The sequence below is a fragment of the Pelobates fuscus genome, chromosome 1, assembly GCF_036172605.1.
Source record: "Pelobates fuscus isolate aPelFus1 chromosome 1, aPelFus1.pri, whole genome shotgun sequence".
Taxonomy (NCBI): domain Eukaryota; kingdom Metazoa; phylum Chordata; class Amphibia; order Anura; family Pelobatidae; genus Pelobates; species Pelobates fuscus.
Window position 1 is genome coordinate 21,592,090 of NC_086317.1, and position 20,958 is coordinate 21,613,047.

Consider the following 20,958-nt stretch of genomic DNA (forward strand, 5'->3'; position numbering starts at 1 on the left):
CCTCATTCACAAAACAGGTTGAAAAAAATATGTACGTTTCTCGAGCCATTTTGCGAATTGGTGGCCAATCAGTGGCGCCCCTGTCCGGGGCTTTTTTATTTGAAGAATTTCAGAGAAGCAGAAGGACAGGGGCAGAGTTAAAAGTACTGGAGAGAAGACATTGAATGGTTTAACCCCTAAAGGTAAGCCAGCACCAGAGACCTCCTGGCACCATAACAACTTCATACTGATTAAGTAGTTATGGTGCCCAGAGGTTTTCCTTAAGTAAAGTTTTTCACTTATTTTTATGAAGCGCTGACTGTGGTGATTATGAACCCAGAGCCATCAGCTTTAGATAGTTTATTTCACTATTGATCATACATCCATATATCCATTAATGGAGGGTTTATGGAATGTACAGTAATCGAGAGGTACACAGCATTCCAGATTGGGATGACCTGGCTTCCTCCTTTCTCTTGGTGTTGGCTCTGTAAATCCAATTCATGTCAAAGGACGAGAGGAATGCTTGCATGGCACAGTCACAGCTAACCATGTTTATTTCCTCTTAGAAGAAAACAGGAAATAACAGATGTAACCAAACAGACAATGTGCTGAATTGGCAGGATTTTACAGAGCGAGCACATTCTGTGGAAGACCCAGGGCTGAAACATGTACATTTCACAGATCTGAATGACTATCAGGGTTATCCACTAAAGGGAGAATCACTGGGAATTCAAAGTGATTTTGAAGCTTAGGCCAGAAAAGGCGAATTAGAAAAATTATTTCAATCAAATCTGTTTTCAAGTTTGGCTATTTTGGTCTAACATGTGAAATCCACTTTGAATTTCCAGCAATTTTCACTTACAGTGCTATTAACTAAAGTTAGAATTCAAAGTGAATTTCAAATGTCCGGCAAAATTAGCCAAACTGAAAGCCACCGACTAGGAGATTTCTGTTTTGATCTTAAATTTGAAAGTCTGGCTTTCGTGGAAAGGTCTGTAATAACCCTGAATAACCCTGTAAGTGCTGGTGATTTTGCTCTTTGTAGTCTAGCAGATGGGCAAACCTGCACTGGGTGCTTATAGGTATGAGATAGAACCACAACCGGTGGAGATGAGATATCTACGGTATTATAAAGAAAGCTACTCAGACGCTCATTGATACGTTGCATATGGATTTATTTAACAGCGGCCTGGGTGTATCACATGAAACGGACATCGAGGAGTTAATGAAATAGCCTGCGCATTGAGGTGTACACAAGGCCTTAGGCATGTTCAGCCTGTGGATTCAGAGTATAAATATACAGGTAACCACCAAAAGGGGGATTGTAAATGCTAAACCCTTTGAATAGAAGGGTTAATCTTATGACTGCCAGATGGGAGGAAACAATATTTTATTTAATACAACTTTGAAGGTAAGTCCTTAGAGAATTGTGAGAAAGTAGAAATTAAGTTACAAGTTGATCGCCATCTTTTTATACGTTTATGCGGTAATGTGTGTCATGCCAAGGGAGACTGGCATCTTTTTATACGTTTATGCGGTAATGTGTGTCATGCCAAGGGAGACTGGCATCTTTTTATACGTTTATGCGGTAATGTGTGACATGCCAAGGGAGACTGGCATCTTTTTATACGTTTATGCGGTAATGTCATGCCAAGGGAGACTGGCATCTTTTTATACGTTTATGGGGTAATGTGTGGCATGCCAAGGGAGACTGGCATCTTTTTATACGTTTATGCGGTAATGTGTGGCATGCCAAGGGAGACTGGCATCTTTTTATACGTTTATGCGGTAATGTGTGGCATGCCAAGGGAGACTGGCATCTTTTTATATGTTTATGCGGTAATGTGTGGCATGCCAAGGGAGACTGGCATCTTTTTATACGTTTATGCGGTAATGTGTGGCATGCCAAGGGAGATTGGCTTTGTGAAGCTTTGTGCAACACACTAGTTATGTTATATCTGTGTGTACCAGTTGTACTTAAAGGGGTTCTGTCACTAAAGATAAATTCTTTATGAAATGCTTATAGTGACACAATCAAAGCATATAAGACAAAGTAGGCAATGCATTGTCTTTTGATCAAGTTGAGAGTTGACCAAAATTGACAAAAGGCAGAGTTTTCCGTAGTCACGTTTTGTGAGTTTCCAGCAGCCGTCGCTAGCAATCGCTGTAGGCTTAGCCATCTTCTCATGTATTGCCCAAGAAGCTCTACGGGGGAACTCGTGGATTATAAAGATGGACTCCAGGAAAAAGATGGTGGCAGCAGCTGCAAGGGAGAGCCTCAAGCGTATAATCTCCCGACAACTTCTCCCCCAGGTTGTCACATACCAGACAGACATATCACTTTCAGGGCTCTTTGCAAAATCTGCAAATGTGGGCCAACTAAAATGCCATGGAGCCTAAAGCGTTAATAAGCACTGAGAGGTGCACCTCTGGAACATTTTAAAGGGACACTATAGTCACCAAGACCACTTCATCTCAATAAAGTGGCCTGGGTGCAGTGGGCCTGCCCTTTTAACCATAGAAGCTAGAATGTTTCCATTGCAGGGTTAACTCCAATTCTAGGGGCTGTCATACTATCAGCCACTAGAGGCGCTGCTGCTGCACTGGCCAAGTCACGTGACGTATTAGTAAGTGCAATGCTTTCCTATGGGGAAGCTTAAATGTGCTAGGCACTTGCCACACATTTGCATCCGGTCCCCAATGCTCTTCTCTGAGGATCATTGGATTGGACAATCGCGGAGGAAGCTATGCCTCCCCATGACATCACAGGAGGATGGAGAGGTGCTGGAAGAAGGTATTTTATTTCACTAATTTCTATGGCACACTGCCCCCCAGGGGATCCTATATAGAGAGGGGCAGTATAGCTTTAGGAATGCAGGTTTGTATCCTAGCGCTATAGTGTTCCTTTAAAGAGCTCTAGCATTTCATCCTAGTCTTTGGATTTTATCAAGATTGTTTTTTGTTTTTTTTAATCTTTATTTATAGAGGCAATTCACTTTCACAACATATAAAGCAGTGAATGAATTTTAAATAGGGCAAGGCTTAGGTATTCAAAAAAAAAACATAATTAAGAACAAAAAAAACAAAAAAAAACAAACCATAAAACCTGAGAATCTATGTAAAACGTAAACACAAAAAGGGGATTTACAGTCATACTAGACATAAAAAGTTGTCACGCATGGAAATGGTGTGCGTATTGCATCAGATTACCCTTTGATAGGCTCCAGCTGAGAGACATTGACAGCTCTATATAATTCTGAAATAAATGCTGAGCAGTGTAAAGAAATCCATAGACACGGGTCTCTCCATTTTTACATAGGGGGTCTCCTCCTGGGATGTGCTTCACCGACTGCCAAGTTTTGTATATGTATTACTCAATATACACATCGGTATATATAAAATCTACATTGTATGTAACTTTACACACAAACATATATATTCATACCATTCACACTTATAAACACTCCTCACATCCTTACATACACAAACACACGTATGTTAAATCAATACAGTACAGGAGGGAATCCATTACCACTTTGCTTCCACATACAGTCTGCAATGTGTTTATATATATTTATACATACACACACGGACACACACAAGCTGGTATGTGTACAATTTCCTCCTGCTGCGGCCTATTGAACCGGCAGACTAGCCTGATATCATTGTGTAGCATAACAAGCAGAGCCCCTCCCACTAGGAACATGCCAGGCTCGGTTCTTGTTGCCCATTGGATGAAATGGTTCAGGTCACATGACATGGGCTTTCCACCTGCAGAGAGATCTAGTGCAATGTTTCTTATTCTTTGTAAGGTTTGAGTTCTGGTATGACCGGTGTGCCATTGACCAGGGATGAGGCTCTGAATCCACAGTTGGTCACTTTAACGCTCTTATTTTTTCTGCATCAGTCTTCTCCTAGACAAAGATAAAACGTGCATTAGTTCACCAATTTAGACCACTGGCTTCCCAAACAAGAGGGCATCGGTGCCCTCTCCCATTATCTGGTAAAGCTAAGGGGATATGCCTGATGATAAGGAATAAGATTAGTCTTAGGTGGCGCTGTTTAAACAGCGACTCTCAGAAGTCATACCGGCTCCATTTGTGTTATTTCTCTGACATGGATTGATAGCAATGTTTGATTTGAGAGTACTGGAACTTATACAACAATATAGACGATCTGCTGGCTATGAAGTGCTGCAGATTACTGCCGAGTTAAGTCGATAAGGTGTAACTAAGTAACAATTATAAAGGTTTTAGACTTGCTCCAATAAATGGATGGCTGAGTACATCTCTTGCAGCGATTATCTGTCCAGGTTATTTCAGTGAGAAAAAGAAAGTGTTTACTGCACTCTGCTACAAACCTCCATGAACTGAGGGATGCACATTATTGCCCCTCTACTAATTGCACAAGGCAGGATGCCTATCAGAAACAGAGGGTATTCGGCACCTGCGGCAGAAATTACGCCGGTTGGCAGTTGGCACCCCTCCTTGAATAAAAAAAACTCTCCTTGAGCAATCCACCACCTCCCTTTTGTCACTCTCCTTATAGCCTCACCCCCTTATATTTCTTTCAGTTTCCCTTTTGTGTCTCTCTTGATATCCTCACCCATTATATTTTTTTCCTTTCCCATTTTTTCTCCCTCCAAGATGAGGGTGCTTACTCTTCTGCCTTGTTGCCCCCCTACTACCTTTCTCCTGGGGTACACAGCACTTTAATCCAGCACCGCATGGGTTCGCCGAAGTTGGCCCCGCCCCGATCTGCCTCCGTTCCCATGTGATGGCTGAGATTGTCACTTCTGATGATCTCAGCCTAGGAGGCGAGGTGGGCCGGGCGGAGCCAAATGCCGCTGTGGCCAATCAGCATCTTGTCATACACATGCATTGAATCAATGCATCTCTATGAGGAGAGTTCAGCGTCCCCATGCAGAGCGTGCAGACACTGAACGTAAGTGCTGCACACTGGAATTAAAATGAAGGAGTTAATATGAAGATTTACCGTATATGTGTGTTGCTAATTGTAAAATGGGAGGATGCTAAAATTGGAGCAATCACCGTGGAAACCAAGTAGCAATCTATACGTTTCATAGATTAGGACATTATAAAACTCTGTCAGACAGACAGAAATGTTTCTTAGTTGCTGGAAGACTAGCAATACTTATCTAATAAAATGCCTTTCCATTGACATCTGCCTTCGGTCACTGTATTTTTCAAGGCCATTAATATCAGTCAAATCTCAGTTCCATCTACTGTGAGGCTTGGCATAAGGAAAGGAAGCCGGGGTCTTTGCAATGCATCTCCATTGAAAACCAGTTGCCCAATATAAAAAAAAATACAGATAACCTACCGCCCTAGGCTTAGGATATTACTCTGGCATTTAAATATTCAACAAACAAAATACTAATTTTTATTGTTATGATGAGTAATTGAGTTAAAATGCCAGTCATCAAACATTGTATCTTAAGGATCCAGAAATCATGCTCCTAATTAAAAACAAACCAATATTGAAACATATCTATAGAAAACGTAGACACTCATTTAGTTACTGGATACAGTTATAGGTATATAGTGTATTTTATATTAGATAGGGTTTGACATGTTAGTAACAAGGAGCCAAGTGATATTTAATGATGGAGATTCAAGGATATCCCACCCTACCTGAGCAGAATGCTCTCCCCGGCTGTTCCCACCTCCTATAACCTCCGATCCAGTACCTGCACTTTATTTAGTCTACCTCAATACAAAAGAAAGCAGTCCGATCCTCCTTCTCCTACAGAGCACCGCAATTGTGGAACAACCTCCCGCACACTTTAAAATCTTCCCCAAGCCTAAAGTCCTTTATGAGATCCCTCTCTACATCCCTCAAAACAGAATTCACCTGTCATGGTTGATTATATATTTCCTACCTGTTCTAAGTTTAATTTTGTATATATTGTGTATTAAAGGACCACTATAGCAAACTCGTTTTCCTGGCATTATAGGGTCTTTGGGTCACCCCCACCCTCTGGGTCCCACTCCCGCCGGGCTCCCTCGGCGTTGGGGACTCTCCTCCCTCTTCCGACATCATCTGCTGAATGCGCATGCGCGGCAAGAGCAGTCAGTCCATAGGAAAGCATTTCTTAATGCTTTCCTATGGACGCTGGCATCAGCGCGGAAGCGCCTCTCGCGGCTGTCAATGAGACAGCCACTAGAGGCTTGATTAACCCTAATGTAAACATAGCAGTTTCTTTGAAACTGCTATGTTTACAGCAGGCAGGGTTAAAACTAGGGGGACCTGGCACCCAGACCACTTCATTGAGCTGAAGTGGTCTGGGTGACTATAGTGGTCCTTTAATATTGTTTTTGTATTTTATTGTACCCTAATGTATCAATGTAATGTTTTGTGGACCCAGGACATACTTTAAAACGAGAGAAATCTCAATGTATTGTTCCTGGTAAAATATTTTATAAATAAATAAATAATAAAATAAATAAAGTCATCGTGGGCTAATGCCTACTGCAGAGGAGGTGCATTTGGGCTGAAATTTATTTCCTGAATATGGTTGTGCTGTTATTATTCTTAGAAAATATTTGAATTGAAGGTTGTTTGATTGGTTGTTTGTTTGATTGTTTATACAAAGAAATGTTATATAATCTGAAAAGAATGACGTTGTGCGATATTTTCCCTTTTCCTTATCTGTAGCGGTACAATCCGAAGTGTACACAACATTTTCCTGCAGTTCGGTTGGGAAGAAGTACACCTAGTACTATTCTACTCACCTCAACACTAGACTGACTTTCTTGGTTGTCTGTCTCTTTCTCTGGTGATTCACTCTCATTTCCATTAGCATGGTCTATAGTAACATTTGGATGTTTTTGGATATCTCTTTCATTAGCGGCCTCCTCCCCGATTCCTTTGTCCTTTTTCTCTACTGTATTACAGTCTTGTTCCCCCACTTTGTCCTCAATACCACCATCATTGGATATTTCACTCTCAACTTTAGGCTCCTCAGATGTTTCTGGATCATTCGTGATACTCTCTGGTGACTTCGCAGCAGGTTTGTCTCCAGTTGTCTCCTGTGTTGTCTCCATTTCATTTCCATCTTTATCTACTGTGCTCTTGGACGTTGCATCAAAAACATTGTCTTCTTCTTCTTTTTTGTCCCCGTTTAATTTTGGTGTTGTGTTCCCTCCTAAATCATCTTCATATCCAATATCTGACTGGGATTTCCTAAATCTCCGGCTGGGCGGTCTACGTTTTATCGAGCCTCTTGTACGGACCTGGAAGCACACAGAATGTGAACGCTTTAAAATAAAGAATTTTATTTGAACTTATTTGAGAATTTCTTTGATAATTGTTATCCTACTCAGATAATAAGAATACATCTTAACCTTTGTGACGCTTTGGAGATGAGCGCCTTCTGGTGGTTGTTCGAAACTGATGGGCACTTCCTCGGTTTCACTGGAACGAGACTGGACACCAGGGCTGGTCGGTGATGATGAGGGGCTACTAAATGGAGATGCCATAACTTTAAGACCAGGGCTTTTTAGGGGCCCTCCTCCTGGAAGGAAAGGTGCAGGAGCAAATGCCAAATTGGCCTGAAAAAAGATAAACGCAAAAACAATTTTTTTTTTTTGTCTGAAGGTGTCAAGTAAACTGCACACATGCCTCAAAATTCCTATTTGCCCACTAGCCATTAGTGAGCTTAAATTCAGGCCTAGCAAGTATACTGTGATCCCCTACAGCAAACTTTAGACTTAAATAACCAAACTATGACTACAGTGGACCTTCATATTATTTTATAATGAGTTATTTTGATCTGAATTTGGCAGTTTTTCATTTCACTGCTTTTTACTGTTTGTGAATAAACCGCAATTGCACATTGGTTATGTGCAAATGTAAGGATTGCATTTTTAGACAAAATACATGGGCTAGCTGGTACACTGTACAGTAGATCAGTAGATTGCATACTGGTACACACAGGAGAAGGAAACGGAACAGGATGTTTCTGTGTAGAAAATACACATGACCGGTCAAAAATGCAGACACATGCACAAACAATTTAAACACGCTAATAAACAAAAAATGTGGAACTCAGCAGATAGCTATAATAGTTTCTGACCATTAGAGGGCGATATTGCTCCACAGACAATTGGAAATGTCACATTCCAAAAAACAACAATGAAACTAAAGTTAGACCCATGTGTACACATTTCAATACAAAAAAAACAAATTCTATGCCGCTGCTAGAAGAACATTGAGAGATTTTCTTGTACTATACTCTAGAAATGTGGAACCCCCTTTCCCAATCCTGGTTTTGTTAATCCTTTCCCCAGTCTGATAACTGCTAATGGCTAACTGTTCGTTTTGTAGATAATTGAAATATTATAGAAGATTCATTAACCCACCTGAAGTTTTTCAATGAGAGGAGAACTTTTCACTTTAATCTTGGGCAGGTGGGGAGCTTGAGGGGACACCTTCTGAAATAGACAGGAATGATTCAGTAAGACAAGACAAGACAACAGTCAGTAAAGAGTCCTAAAATGACACAAACAGAATACCTTCTTTGTATCACCTTCCTCTTACATCAATGTGTTTATACTAAGGGTAATTCTGATACCTAGACGCTGTGCCTAGAAGGGTACTGGCTACATTTCACCGATTAGGCCCAAAAAGAGCACTATGGCCATCGTGGGTTCCTGTTTCACTTGCGCAGAGTGATCCTGCCTGGCATTTAACTCCTGGACTGCCCTTGAGGATGGAGTCGATACCAAATTGAAATGGTATAGGTTCAATCCGTATTGCCTCGAGTGAGCTCAAACCTGTTTGAAATCTGAGTGGGGGCTCACTGAAGGGCAAGCTAAATAAGCGTTTGTGCGTTATCATTGATCTCATAAAATCTGTTTTGGCCTATATTTCTGTATATTTATGCCTCTGTCTGTCCGTTCTGTTAAGATGCAGGTCTTACTTAATAAAGTTGGTCAAAGCTGAAAAAAATGGCAATGTGTGTAACACTATATAGTAAAACATTAAAAATAAACTATGTGTAAAATTTGACCAGTTTTATGCATTTGAACACTTGATACGTTTATTCCAATGTGTTTGCTCCATTGCAAAGCTGAAACTGAAACACAGAGGATTTATTGCGATGTTTCGTTAGCATTAACTGAGAAAAAAAAAATCATTGTCACCAGGCCTGTAGTTGCTCAGATGAGTTTGCATGAGTTTCCTATTATCTCTGGAGTAGGTGCAACGTTTCTACTTAAATTGGCATTTGTGGAATTGCACCACCGATCATTACATAGCCGCCATGAATAGTATATTTTAATAATCTACTAGTACTGTGATAGGATCCAATACTCTACTAGCTCAAGCATAACTTTCTCAGAACACACCATGATCTTTAACAATTTACTTCTAGCCCAGCGAATTGGTCATATTTATACCCCACCTGATAATAGGTGTTCTGCTAACAGCCACTCTTAAAGGGACACCATTGCCCCCACAAAATAAATAGAAAAAACTAGCAAAAGCTGTAGATCTCTTGTCTGCAGCTTTTACAAGCCCTCCCCTTCTAACCCCGCCCATACTTTCTGTAGCTGTCCAATCACAGACTTTCCAATGCAGTTCAATGAGAAATCGTTGCTAGGGAGGGGAGCACTGTAGTGACAGGAAAACAATTTTGTTTTCCTGGCACTACAGTTTCCCTTTAATGTTTTTTTTTTTTTACCATTGTGCTTTATGCAGCATATATATTAATATCCTTAATATTGCTCCTTGTCTTCTCCTGCTTTCTCGCTCTAAATACAAACGAAAAAGGAGTATACTTTACTTTTATCAATTAGTAATATGCTGTTTCTTAGTCAGAATGATGGGATTTGCAGTCCTCAGCAGCTGGATCACCAGCAGTTACTTTTACCTGGACTGGTCCAGACTTACCTCCTCAGCATTTTGGGTGGACTCAGCCCTGTTCGTGTGCAGTGGGAGTGAGCAGGGGGGTTTCCTTCGAGTCGGTTTATGGGGTGGTATCTAAAACAAGAAAAATAAACAACTTTAATTGTTTAAAAACTTGTTTAACTAATATCTAGAGTACAATTCCAATAATATTCTCCCCTACTCTGGGGTATGCAAGGACTACGAGTGTCTGGCATGTCCCTATGTCATTATGTTATCCCATGTGTGAGATTAAAAGTACACTATAGTCACCTAAATTACTTTAGCTAAATAAAGCAGTTTTAGTGTATAGATCATTCCCCTGCAATTTCACTGCTCAATTCACTCAGTCATTTAGGAGTTAAATCACTTTGTTTCTGTTTATGCAGCTCTAGCCACACCTCCCCTGGCTATGATTGACAGAGCCTGCATGAAAAAAAAACTGGTTTCACTTTCAAACAGATGTAATTTACCTTAAATAATTTTATCTCAATCTCTAAATTGAACTTTAATCACATACAGGAGGCTCTTGCAGGGTCTAGCAAGCTATTAACATAGCAGGGTTTAAGAAAATCTTAATTAAACAGAACTTGCAATAAAGAAAGCCTAAATAGGGCTCTCTTTACAGGAAGTGTTTATGGAAGGCTGTGCAAGTCACATGCAGGGAGGTGTGACTAGGGTTCATAAACAAAGGGATTTAACTCCTAAATGGCAGAGGATTGAGCAGTGAGGCTGCAGGGGCATGTTCTATACACCAAAACTGCTTCATTAAGCTAAAGTTGTTCAGGTGACTATAGTGTCCCTTTAACTAGAGCATTTTGAGGTGGGGGCCCCTAAACCTTTATTTCTGGAATCACACAGAGATGAATTCATTAGAAGCTGCTTCCTATTTGCAATTTTCTTATATGTAAATGTAAGAAATAATTTAAGAAGAAATTCAAGAAGAAACAGCTGTGAAGCACGTTTACAAGTTTAAATTAAAACACGAACATGTCTCTGTCTGCAAGGAACAGGATAAGAGGTGTGAACTTTACTAAAAGATTCCTACCGCCAATGTCCTTTCTTTACCCTGCCACATTGTATTCTTCTATAATAATCTCCACCCGTTTATTGTGACACATTTCCCCTTTGAAGATGTAAGCGGAGCTTCCACTTTTGTGATTTGCCAAACAAACTAATTTGTGCAGTATATTGTGTGTAGAAATATGATGTGACATCCTGTGTGCCGCAATCGGGTCTGGCAAGACTTTGTGCTGCCACCAATCAAACCCCGATCCCAGCCCCCTCAAACACAATCCACGGAAAGCCTTTCCCACCTCGGTTACATTATAACAATACTAAAGTCCATATTCCAGCTGAAATGGTTAACCATCTTACTACATAAAATAAAATACCTTAAGTATCACAGCTTTGCGGCAGTACCAAGTGTTAAAACGTATGCAAGGCACCATATACTAGTTTCCTATGTCTTTAACCATGAATTCATTTTACCCCCACCCACCATGGCCACTGGGAGATGTAGGAAAGACATGTTGGAAACCATACAGCAGTGCCCACAGTTTTTCGAAAGGGAGCGTCAAATCTCCACACACTGTCCTAGACCCTCATGGGCCACATAATGCCACCAACAATAATTTACAATGGAAAGGCCATGATACCTGGGGATGCCAAGTAAGAGAAAGGAAATAGTCATAAAAATGGCAGTGAGCCCACTGTAAACGGCTCAGCACCAAGTGAGTGGGACCAATTTGTATCAATCTGTTTTTATATTTGTATACAGATTTCACTATGGTCTATTGTTTTGTGTTTTTTAGGTTTTATACAATTTTATGGTAATTTGCATGTGTGTGTAATTCCATGCATTTATTTTGTGTGCTTTCACCAACATCGTATTCACTTTTATGCACTGTATACTGTGTGGTTTAGGTGACCTACATTAGGTGATTGTAGCATTTTTACTTCCTTTTAACCTTTTTATACCTATTGTTATAAAAATGGCAGTGGCCAAACCTGTCAAAGTTGGGCATGCACCAATGGACCATGTGGGTCTCCAGGATGCAAGTCTAAAGCAGACGGTTTTCGTGCTGTGATGAGCTGGAGGGTCTGGGTTTACAATATACTGATAACCCGAAACAAATGTGAAAATTCTAAAGAAACTGCAGGAGAACTGTCTGGGCTTTATTAAACCACAGCTTTATGTAACAGAGGCACAACTGGGAAGTAAGACTAATCCTCCACCCTATTCACATCCCTAATACTGTGACCAAATCATGGCAGAACAAAGGCTCATTTCTCCATCTCTACATTGTTCAACGTACACAGACTCGTTAAGACAGTGGGACTTATTCACTAAACACCGCACTGTAGCAAATTGGAATTCTAATTGCAGAATTCAACATAATTACTATTTCAGCCTAACATTTTCAGTGTAGATTTCAATTCACTAAAATCTGAAGGCTAGTGAAAAACCCTTAATATATTTAATTTTTTTGATGATATTTTTTTTCCATGTGTCTTGTGCTACTTCAGTTTGCTATTTGATCACATAAGATGTGTGTGTATGGTCCATGATGATCTCACATCACATGTGACAACCACTTCAAACTAAAAATTGGTGGGTCTACCAAGTGCACCACCATGCATGGTCTTAGAGCATGCTGCACAGCCTGAGTGCTTCTAATAATGCACTCTCACTGTGCTGCTCAGGAACAGTTCCCTGGCGTCCCTGGCTGTGGGACACTTGGGAACCAAAGCAGGACAGCAGAACCGGACCTTGACTGTCCAGCCAAAAGCAGGATTGTTGGGAGTCATGTGATACATCACCAGATCTGTTGTAAGTTTTAGACTGAAAACCTAATGGGTACATTTATACACAGTGTCCACTAAGCAAATGCTATTTTATTTTTCATGTCCAAAATGGTGATTATGTGAGAGAAAACTAGGTTTCATTTATTTTGTGTTTTCCAATTTCATATGTCGTAATTTAATACAAGCTGTATTCAACAAATATCCCTAATGTCAATATTTTTTTTTAGTAAAAAGCCACTAGCTTCTCAAATTTGACTGTAACTTAACCTTACTGTACCCCGTGAAATACAGGCACAAGAAGTTTGGAAACCATAGTATAATATTTACATTTTCTAGCGTAAGATTTGCAGTAAAACAGGCGTACTGTCAGACTTATTGCCTCATTTAAGGTTGTTGTGAGGGAGAAACATAAATATCTGAGAGCCATGCAGGGACTATGTTGTTACTTAAAGAATTGCCATGGTAACACGGAAACATGAAAGTTATCTATCAGACATAATTCCGCAGTGCACAGATAGATCCTGTCTGCCTGATGTCTGCTGATTTATTATATTTTGTTGCTTTGTGGACAGAGGGAAACCGCAGGATAAAACTAGCAAGAGGAAGTTAATCAACATAAATCCAAACAAGCTTATATAGTGCAAGCACCACAAAAAAGTCGACTCTCCAAAGGTTTGAAAACAGAGCGAGACACGGTCAAAACTTGCAACAACACCAATTCTGAAAAGTATACAAACTTTTATAAGTCATTATTATGTTTTATGTTCCCTGTAACAATGTCCAGTGAGTATAGGATACACACAAACACTGCAGGATAGAATTACCAGTTGGTTACGGATAAATAATTAGTCTGTGTTCTCTTCAAGCAGCAAATATGGTCCAATCTCTTCTGCAATGTGTTCAGTAATTGTGGTGGAATCTCGGTAAAAATAAATTTAGTAGGCCGAGATTACCACGTGGCATGTGTACGTGCATATGCTGACGTATCGATCAGTTGGTTGCACGAGGCAAGATACGATCAGTAGTGTACGGAGCATGTGCAAGAATACAGGATGTAGTATTCCCCTCCTCCATTGTGCTGGACAAGCCATGCGGTCAAGCAGGAAGTTAATTCTTATTTGTGTTGATTGGTTAAGAGAATGTGCGGGTGGAGCTTGATATGGGAGGAGTTATGTGCCTATATAGGGAGCCTGCACTATTGTCCGGGGCTCAGAACTTGCTGTATTTTGGTGACGTTAGTCCCTCTGAGTCCCGATCGGTGATCCAATAAAGAATCTCTTCCTTCCTGAAGAAACCTGTGTCCATCTCTCTGTGCTTCGCTTCCGTCAGTTTCTCCGGTATCATTTGGTGCATTGGCCGGGAAACTCATCGTTCAACGGTAGCTGAGAGGCAGAGGCGTGAGACGGTCTATCTTTGCCCACGTTCTCTACGGCTGCACCCCTGAACTTCTGCGTGGACCTCCCTTCGTCTCGGCGCCACTGGTCTGTTGTCCAGGAGATCATCGGCCTCTACGTAAGAAGTGCTGGGGTGTCCCCGTCGATGAGTGTGAACTCAGGTTCAGGAACGAGGAGGTAAGACAACTGCTGTTTTAGACGGCAGACCCACTAGGGGTATACCGATTGTGCGGTAGGCCCATAAGGGGTTTGAATTGTGTATGGAATCTGCCCCCTCTGTCGGAGGGAAGGAGCGAAGGCGCACCGCTCGATCGAACGCTCTTTAGTCAGACCGTTTGATTTTGTTAGTCAGGCGGGGTCCTGTGTAAATAGCCCTAGCCGGACACCGGTGTCTTGTCTAGACTAGCGTTCTAGGGTGTATATTACGTTCGCTAGGTCGGAGGGACCGGGAGACTAAGCGGCGCCTGTGTAAATTCGGTTCGCTAGCTCTCAACCTATCTTGGCTAAGTGGGAAGGCGTGTAAATTTGGAACCCACTAGATTTTTGATAGTTATCGACTAAGAGGCGCCTGTGTAAATTCGGTCCTCTGGCTCGCTATATGTGGTGCTTGGGCAGTGTGGCTAACCAAAACGGGTGTACATAGTTTTAGGTAGTCCATTCAAGGTACTGGCCAATAGTTTAGTTGGGAATTGTAAATGTGTTAAAGATTGTTAGTAAAGTGTATATCTTGTTAGATAGCGCGAGCTCAGCCGTCTAGCGAGAGTGTTAATAGTGTGTTGCTGTATTATAGTGCACGGTACCATAACCCTGTATATTTACTGACACTGTATATAAGTACTAATCACTGTCGTCTATTGCATGTTTAACACCATAACCACTAATAATTGTATTGTGACCTTAAATTGTGCTTTGACCTATGCTAACCGTACTGTAACCGCTATTTGTAAAAGACGATGTTACTGGGGTGTGTTATAGACGGGTAATTCATATATAGAGAATTATAGCGTGGGTGACTGTATAGTTTCGCCAAAGGGCATAATATTGATTATATAGTGACTGGTGTAACAGCTGTGTGTGTACAGGAATTCCCTGAGTGTTTATTGTGTTATTGTGTACGTTTCACTTGGTAACCGTACCACGTGGTGCTGTTGCCAGAGGAAACGGGTGTGACTGTTGAATAGTACGCGTGTATAGTATTCGTTGTCAACGACGTTCCATTGATAAGTATGGGCGCGTCGCAGTCAACGATTCCGGATCCCTTAGGTTGTATGGTGAAGAATTTTAAAAAGGGATTTAAAACCTGTGATTTTGGGGTTAAAATGTCTCCTGTACGTTTGGTCACTTTGTGTACTAGGGAGTGGCCTACTTTGGTTGCGGCATGGCCGCCACGTGGCAGTTTGGATCCAACTCTGGTACAGCGCTTACACGTGGCTGTATCAGGTAGGCCTGAACTTTACGGACAGTTTCCTTATATTGATTGTTGGAGACAGGCCGTAAATGACTCGCCAAAATGGATTCAGACATGCCACGAGGAGCAATGTCGCCTCATGGTGGCTAGGACTTGTTTGTCCACTAGGACTGGTGTTAGGCCCATTTTGGACACGCCCCCTGAGTCCGAGATCCCTTTGCCGCCCCCTTACTTTCCTTTAAGAGGAAGTGACGCAAATGCAGGAAGTCCTGCACCCCTCCCCTCATTGCCCTCATCCACTTCCGCTTCCTCCTCCAGTACAGAATCCACCCCCTCTCGTACTAAATCTCCCCTTCCGGAACCAGAGCCAACCCCCATTAGATCTGAATATCCTGATTTGGCGCCACTTCAGACTTCCGGTCAAGCTTCTTCTAGCTCGGCTCGAAGTGTTTTATTTACTACATTTTCCCAAAACCAAGCTCCCACATCCTCATGTTTTATTACCCCCCGACCGGAACCTCTAACTGACGCCCCTCCACGTAGCCCCATACTAACCCGACAACTGACCGGTACCCAACAATTAAAACATTATCAGATGCCTCTTCGTCTGAATCCCGGGTCAGCCTATATCGATGCCGCAGGTCAAATGGCACATGCTGACCCAGTCTTCGTATATGTCCCGTTCACGACAACCGATCTCTTAAATTGGAAGACCCACAATTCCTCGTATACTGAGAAACCACAAGCTATGACCGATCTGTTCACCTCAATAGTTCAGACACATAACCCGACATGGGCTGATTGCCAGCAGTTATTAATGACTTTGTTTAACAATGAGGAAAGGACAAGGATTAATCAAGCGGCCATTAAAGCACTAGAGGATAGAGCCCGTGCTTTGAATCAAGCCAATCCAGCAGCATGGGCCGCAACACATTATCCTAACACCGATCCCGACTGGAATGTAAATGGTGCTGATATGGTTCAACTCAGAGCCTATAGAGACGCTATAATTGCTGGCATGAAGGCCGGAGGAAAGAAAGCCATTAATATGTCGAAGACAGTTGAGGTGATTCAGAAAAGTGATGAAGCGCCCAGTGTCTTTTATGACCGATTATTGGAGGCATACCGCTTGTATACCCCCTTTAATCCGGAAGACGCAGATAATTCCCGAATGGTGAACTCCGCCTTTGTCAGCCAAGCTTACGGAGATATTAAGCGCAAGCTACAAAAGTTAGAAGGGTTTGCAGGTATGTCCATCACCCAACTAATGGAGGTAGCGAATAAAGTATATATGAACAGGGAAACAGAAAGTAAGAAAGAGGAAGAGCGCAAGATGCGTAAAAAGGCAGATATGTTAGCGGTAGCGATCGCAGGCGTAGATAGACGGGGCCCAGATAGAGGCGATGGTAGATGGAATAGGGAGCCCTTGAGTAGGAATCAATGCGCGTATTGCAAGGAAGAAGGGCATTGGAGGAACGAGTGTCCACAAAGAGAGCAGTACGAGAGAGACCAACCCAGGGCAGGTTATGGAAACTTTAGAGGCAGAGCGAGAGGTAGAGGAGGCCCCGGAGGGAGTAATGGTAATAGAGGGAGCAATGGGAATAGAGGAAGTGTTAGGGAAGATAGGTATTTCCCAGCAGCGCAAAGGTCCCGCGATAGAGAAGGCAGGGACTTTGTAGGATTGGCTGACACGGTCATGGAAGACTATTGATACCGACCGGGCTCCATCCCCCTTGGTCGAGCGGAGCCTATGGTCGATGTATCAATAGGGGGAAAAAGGAGTGCGTTCATGATCGACACTGGTGCTGAACATTCGGTGGTGACTGACCTAGTTGCTCCTCCATCTGGAAGGACTATTACTGTGATAGGAGCAACTGGAAGAAGTGCTGAAAAACCGGTTCTTAAAAGTCGACTCTGTACATTGGGAGGCCACGTAGTAAAACATCAATTCCTTTATATGCCTGAATGTCCAGTCCAATTGCTGGGACGTGATATGCTATCTAAATTACAAGCGCAGATTACGTTCCTACCAAATGGAACAACATCCTTAAAGTTTAATGGACCTTCAGGTATTATGACATTATCCGTACCAAAGGAAGAAGAGTGGCGACTTTATACAGCATTGACTAGCCAAAACCCTAGGAGTGATGAATCCTTATTCAACATACCAGGAGTTTGGGCAGAGAACAACCCACCAGGACTGGCCCACAATATTCCACCTATTAAAATTGAACTAAAACTTGGGGTTTATCCAGTGAGCCTAAGACAATATAATATTTATCCCCCAGTTCATAGTTACCACCCAGGAGATCAAGTGTGGATTAAAGAGTGGAATAATGTACCGTTAGGGCCCAAGTGGAGAGGTCCTTATGTTGTTCTTTTGTCTACCCCTACAGCGATAAAAGTAGCCGAAGTGACTCCGTGGATACATCACTCCAGGGTTAAGCCAGCAGCAGTCGATTCTTGGCAAGTTACAGCAGATCCAGAGAATCCCTGCAAGATCCGGTTAAAACGCACGACTCAGTCGGAGTAACGAGGAACTTTGTGGATTACAAATTTTATTGTTACAGAGATTTGGTGAAGTGAGTGTTTAGACGGCCATAATAAAGCCTGTCCGCTCACCGGCGTATAGTGTATAAGCCAGGAAAGTCTCGAAGGGACCCCTGTGAAGACGAGCAGAACTCCATTCCCTGCAGCCCTTACATCCTGGAAGCTGAGGTGCCTTCGCACGGACGAAGACTGAGGATGACGACGAAAGATGTGTTCTTAATAATGTTTATTTATGTGTATTTTTATATTCAGGAAGGTGGAGGTACCGACACTCCTAGCTGTGAGGTATGCATTAAGACTACAAGAACAGGTAACCATATTTCCCAAACCCTAATTTGGCATTCACAATACGAGTGTAAAGGAGATGTATCAAGATGTAGATACCTAAATATAGAATATAGTGTGTGCCATTTAGGAGTAGGAGAACCTAAGTGCTTCAGTCCGGAGTATCAACCTCGTACAATTTGGTTGACTCTCAGGAATGGAGATCCTCAGGGGACCCTAATTAATAAGACGGTGTTAGAATCCGTACATTCTTCGGGTGTTTTGCTATTTGATGCGTGTAAGGCGATATCAAGTGGTAGAAAGCCGTGGAATGTATGTGGGGATCTTAGATGGGAGAGGACGTATGGGTCTAATGATAAATATATTTGTCCCAGTAGTAAAAATAAATATGTGAGTCCTAGATGCCCAAATAGAGATTATAACTTTTGCCCATATTGGTCTTGTGTGGGGTGGGCAACTTGGGGACAGACAGTAGACAAGGACATGATAGTGACTAAGTTGCCTACCAGCCCATATTGTAAGTCTATGGAATGTAACCCAGTCCATATCCTTATAAATAACCCCGACAAGTTCTTAGACAAATATGGTAATTTATTTGGGTTTCAAATATATGGGACGGGTTTAGATCCTGGGACAGTATTGTTTATAGGGATAGAGACTGATACGGTATCCTCCCAAACTCATCAAGTATACCATTCCTTTTATGAAGAGGGACAGTATTGTTTATAGGGATAGAGACTGATACGGTATCCTCCCAAACTCATCAAGTATACCATTCCTTTTATGAAGAGATGAGTATAGATAATAAGATCCCCCATAATGCTAAAAACCTGTTCATCGATTTAGCCGAAAGTATTGCCGGTAGTCTTAATGTTACCAACTGCTATGTGTGTGGAGGTACTAACATGGGAGACCAATGGCCTTGGGAAGCAAAGGAGGTAATGTCCGGTTCTGAGGCAGTTGACCAATTAATATCTACACAAGCCGATTATCATATGAGTGTTAGAGGTAAATCTGAGTGGAGATTAAAGACCTCCATCATAGGTTATGTTTGCATAGCGAGGAGAGGGATGATGTATAATACTTCTGTAGGAGAATTAACTTGTCTAGGGCAAAAAGCTTATGATGATGATACAAAGAATACAACTTGGTGGTCGGCTTCAAATGTCTCAGAACCATCTAACCCGTTTGCTAGATACGCCAATTTAAAGGATGTGTGGTTTGACCTATCTATCACATCTACCTGGAGAGCCCCAGCAAATTTGTACTGGATCTGTGGTAAGAAAGCCTATTCGGAGTTACCACAGGACTGGGAAGGGGCATGTGTGTTGGGTATGCTCAAACCATCCTTCTTCTTGTTACCTATTGAAACAGGTGAGACTTTAGGTGTTAAAGTGTATGATGTGAATCATAGGAAGAAAAGGGGACCCATAGAGATAGGCGCCTGGGAAGATAATGAATGGCCTCCCCAGCGTATTATAGATTATTATGGGCCAGCCACGTGGGCAGAAGATGGTACCTTTGGTTATAGAACCCCTATTTATATGCTCAACCGTATTATAAGATTACAGGCGGTGGTTGAGATTATTACTAACGAGACATCACAAGCGCTCAATCTTCTAGCAAAGCATAATACCAGGATGAGGACAGCAGTCTACCAAAACAGATTAGCCTTGGATTACCTTTTGGCAGTAGAGGGAGGTGTATGTGGGAAGTTTAACCTGAGCAATTGCTGTCTTCAAATAGATGACGAAGGGCAAGCAATAGCTGAGCTTACTAGCCATATGGTTAAACTAGCGCATGTGCCTACTCAGTTTCAGGATCGGGACAGGGATCCAACACGCAGAGTACAAACAGTAGCCAGATACGTATACCGGACCTTAGAATGGCCGGACTAACGTAAGTAGTACCGTATAGAATGGTCAAAGACAAGCCGAGGTCAAGGGTAACAGAAGACAGGTAAGCGAGAGACAAGCCGAATCAAGGGTAACAGAGATAAGCAGAGTAAGGTAAACAAGCCGGGTCAAAACCAAAAGGGATAATAGAATACACAAGCACTGAGTGACTAGAGCAAGCTAGAACCACGACAGGGCAATGAGCTAATGAAGGAAGCTCTGTTAAATACCCTGTTCAGAGCAGTAACCACACCTCCGAGACGTCCTGATTGGTCCTGCAGCAATTGACTGACAGGTCGATCCGGGGGAGTGTCCTGATGATGACTTCCTGCCTAGATGGTGTAAAAGGCAGTCACTCCCTCGCGGCCGGCCTTGCATGACCGGATAGACCGCGGGGAAGGGAGTCATCAGACCGTCTGGAAGGTGGAACAGCTAAGTCTCTACCTCTTTTGGAGGTAGAGACCACAGGTACCCTGACAGTACCCCCCCTCTCAGATACGCCCACCGGGCGGAATGAACCGGGACGAGATGGGAAGCGAGAGTGATACGCCCTGCGGAGACGGGAAGCATGAACATCCTCCTGAGGTACCCAACTCCTCTCCTCAGGACCATATCCCTTCCAATCAACCAGATATTGTACTCTCCCCCGGGAGATTCGAGAATCAATAATAGAGTTGACCTCATACTCCTCCTGACCCTCCACCTGAACGGAGCGAGGAGGGGCTAT

At 42.4% G+C, this 20,958-nt stretch overlaps 1 protein-coding gene across 1 annotated transcript in view; it reads right to left on the minus strand.

The window, feature by feature from the left end:
- Positions 1-1,336: 1,336 nt before the first annotated feature.
- Positions 1,337-20,958, minus strand: part of RCSD1 (RCSD domain containing 1) — an 89,063-nt gene continuing 69,441 nt past the window's right edge. The window contains exons 3-7 of the mRNA XM_063446549.1: positions 9,898-9,987; positions 8,367-8,438; positions 7,350-7,556; positions 6,738-7,238; positions 1,337-3,896 (exon numbers count right to left, since the gene is read on the minus strand). Of these exons, the coding sequence (XP_063302619.1) occupies positions 3,858-3,896; positions 6,738-7,238; positions 7,350-7,556; positions 8,367-8,438; positions 9,898-9,987 (909 nt within the window). The 3' untranslated portion in view covers positions 1,337-3,857. The remainder of the gene's footprint in view (positions 3,897-6,737; positions 7,239-7,349; positions 7,557-8,366; positions 8,439-9,897; positions 9,988-20,958) is intronic.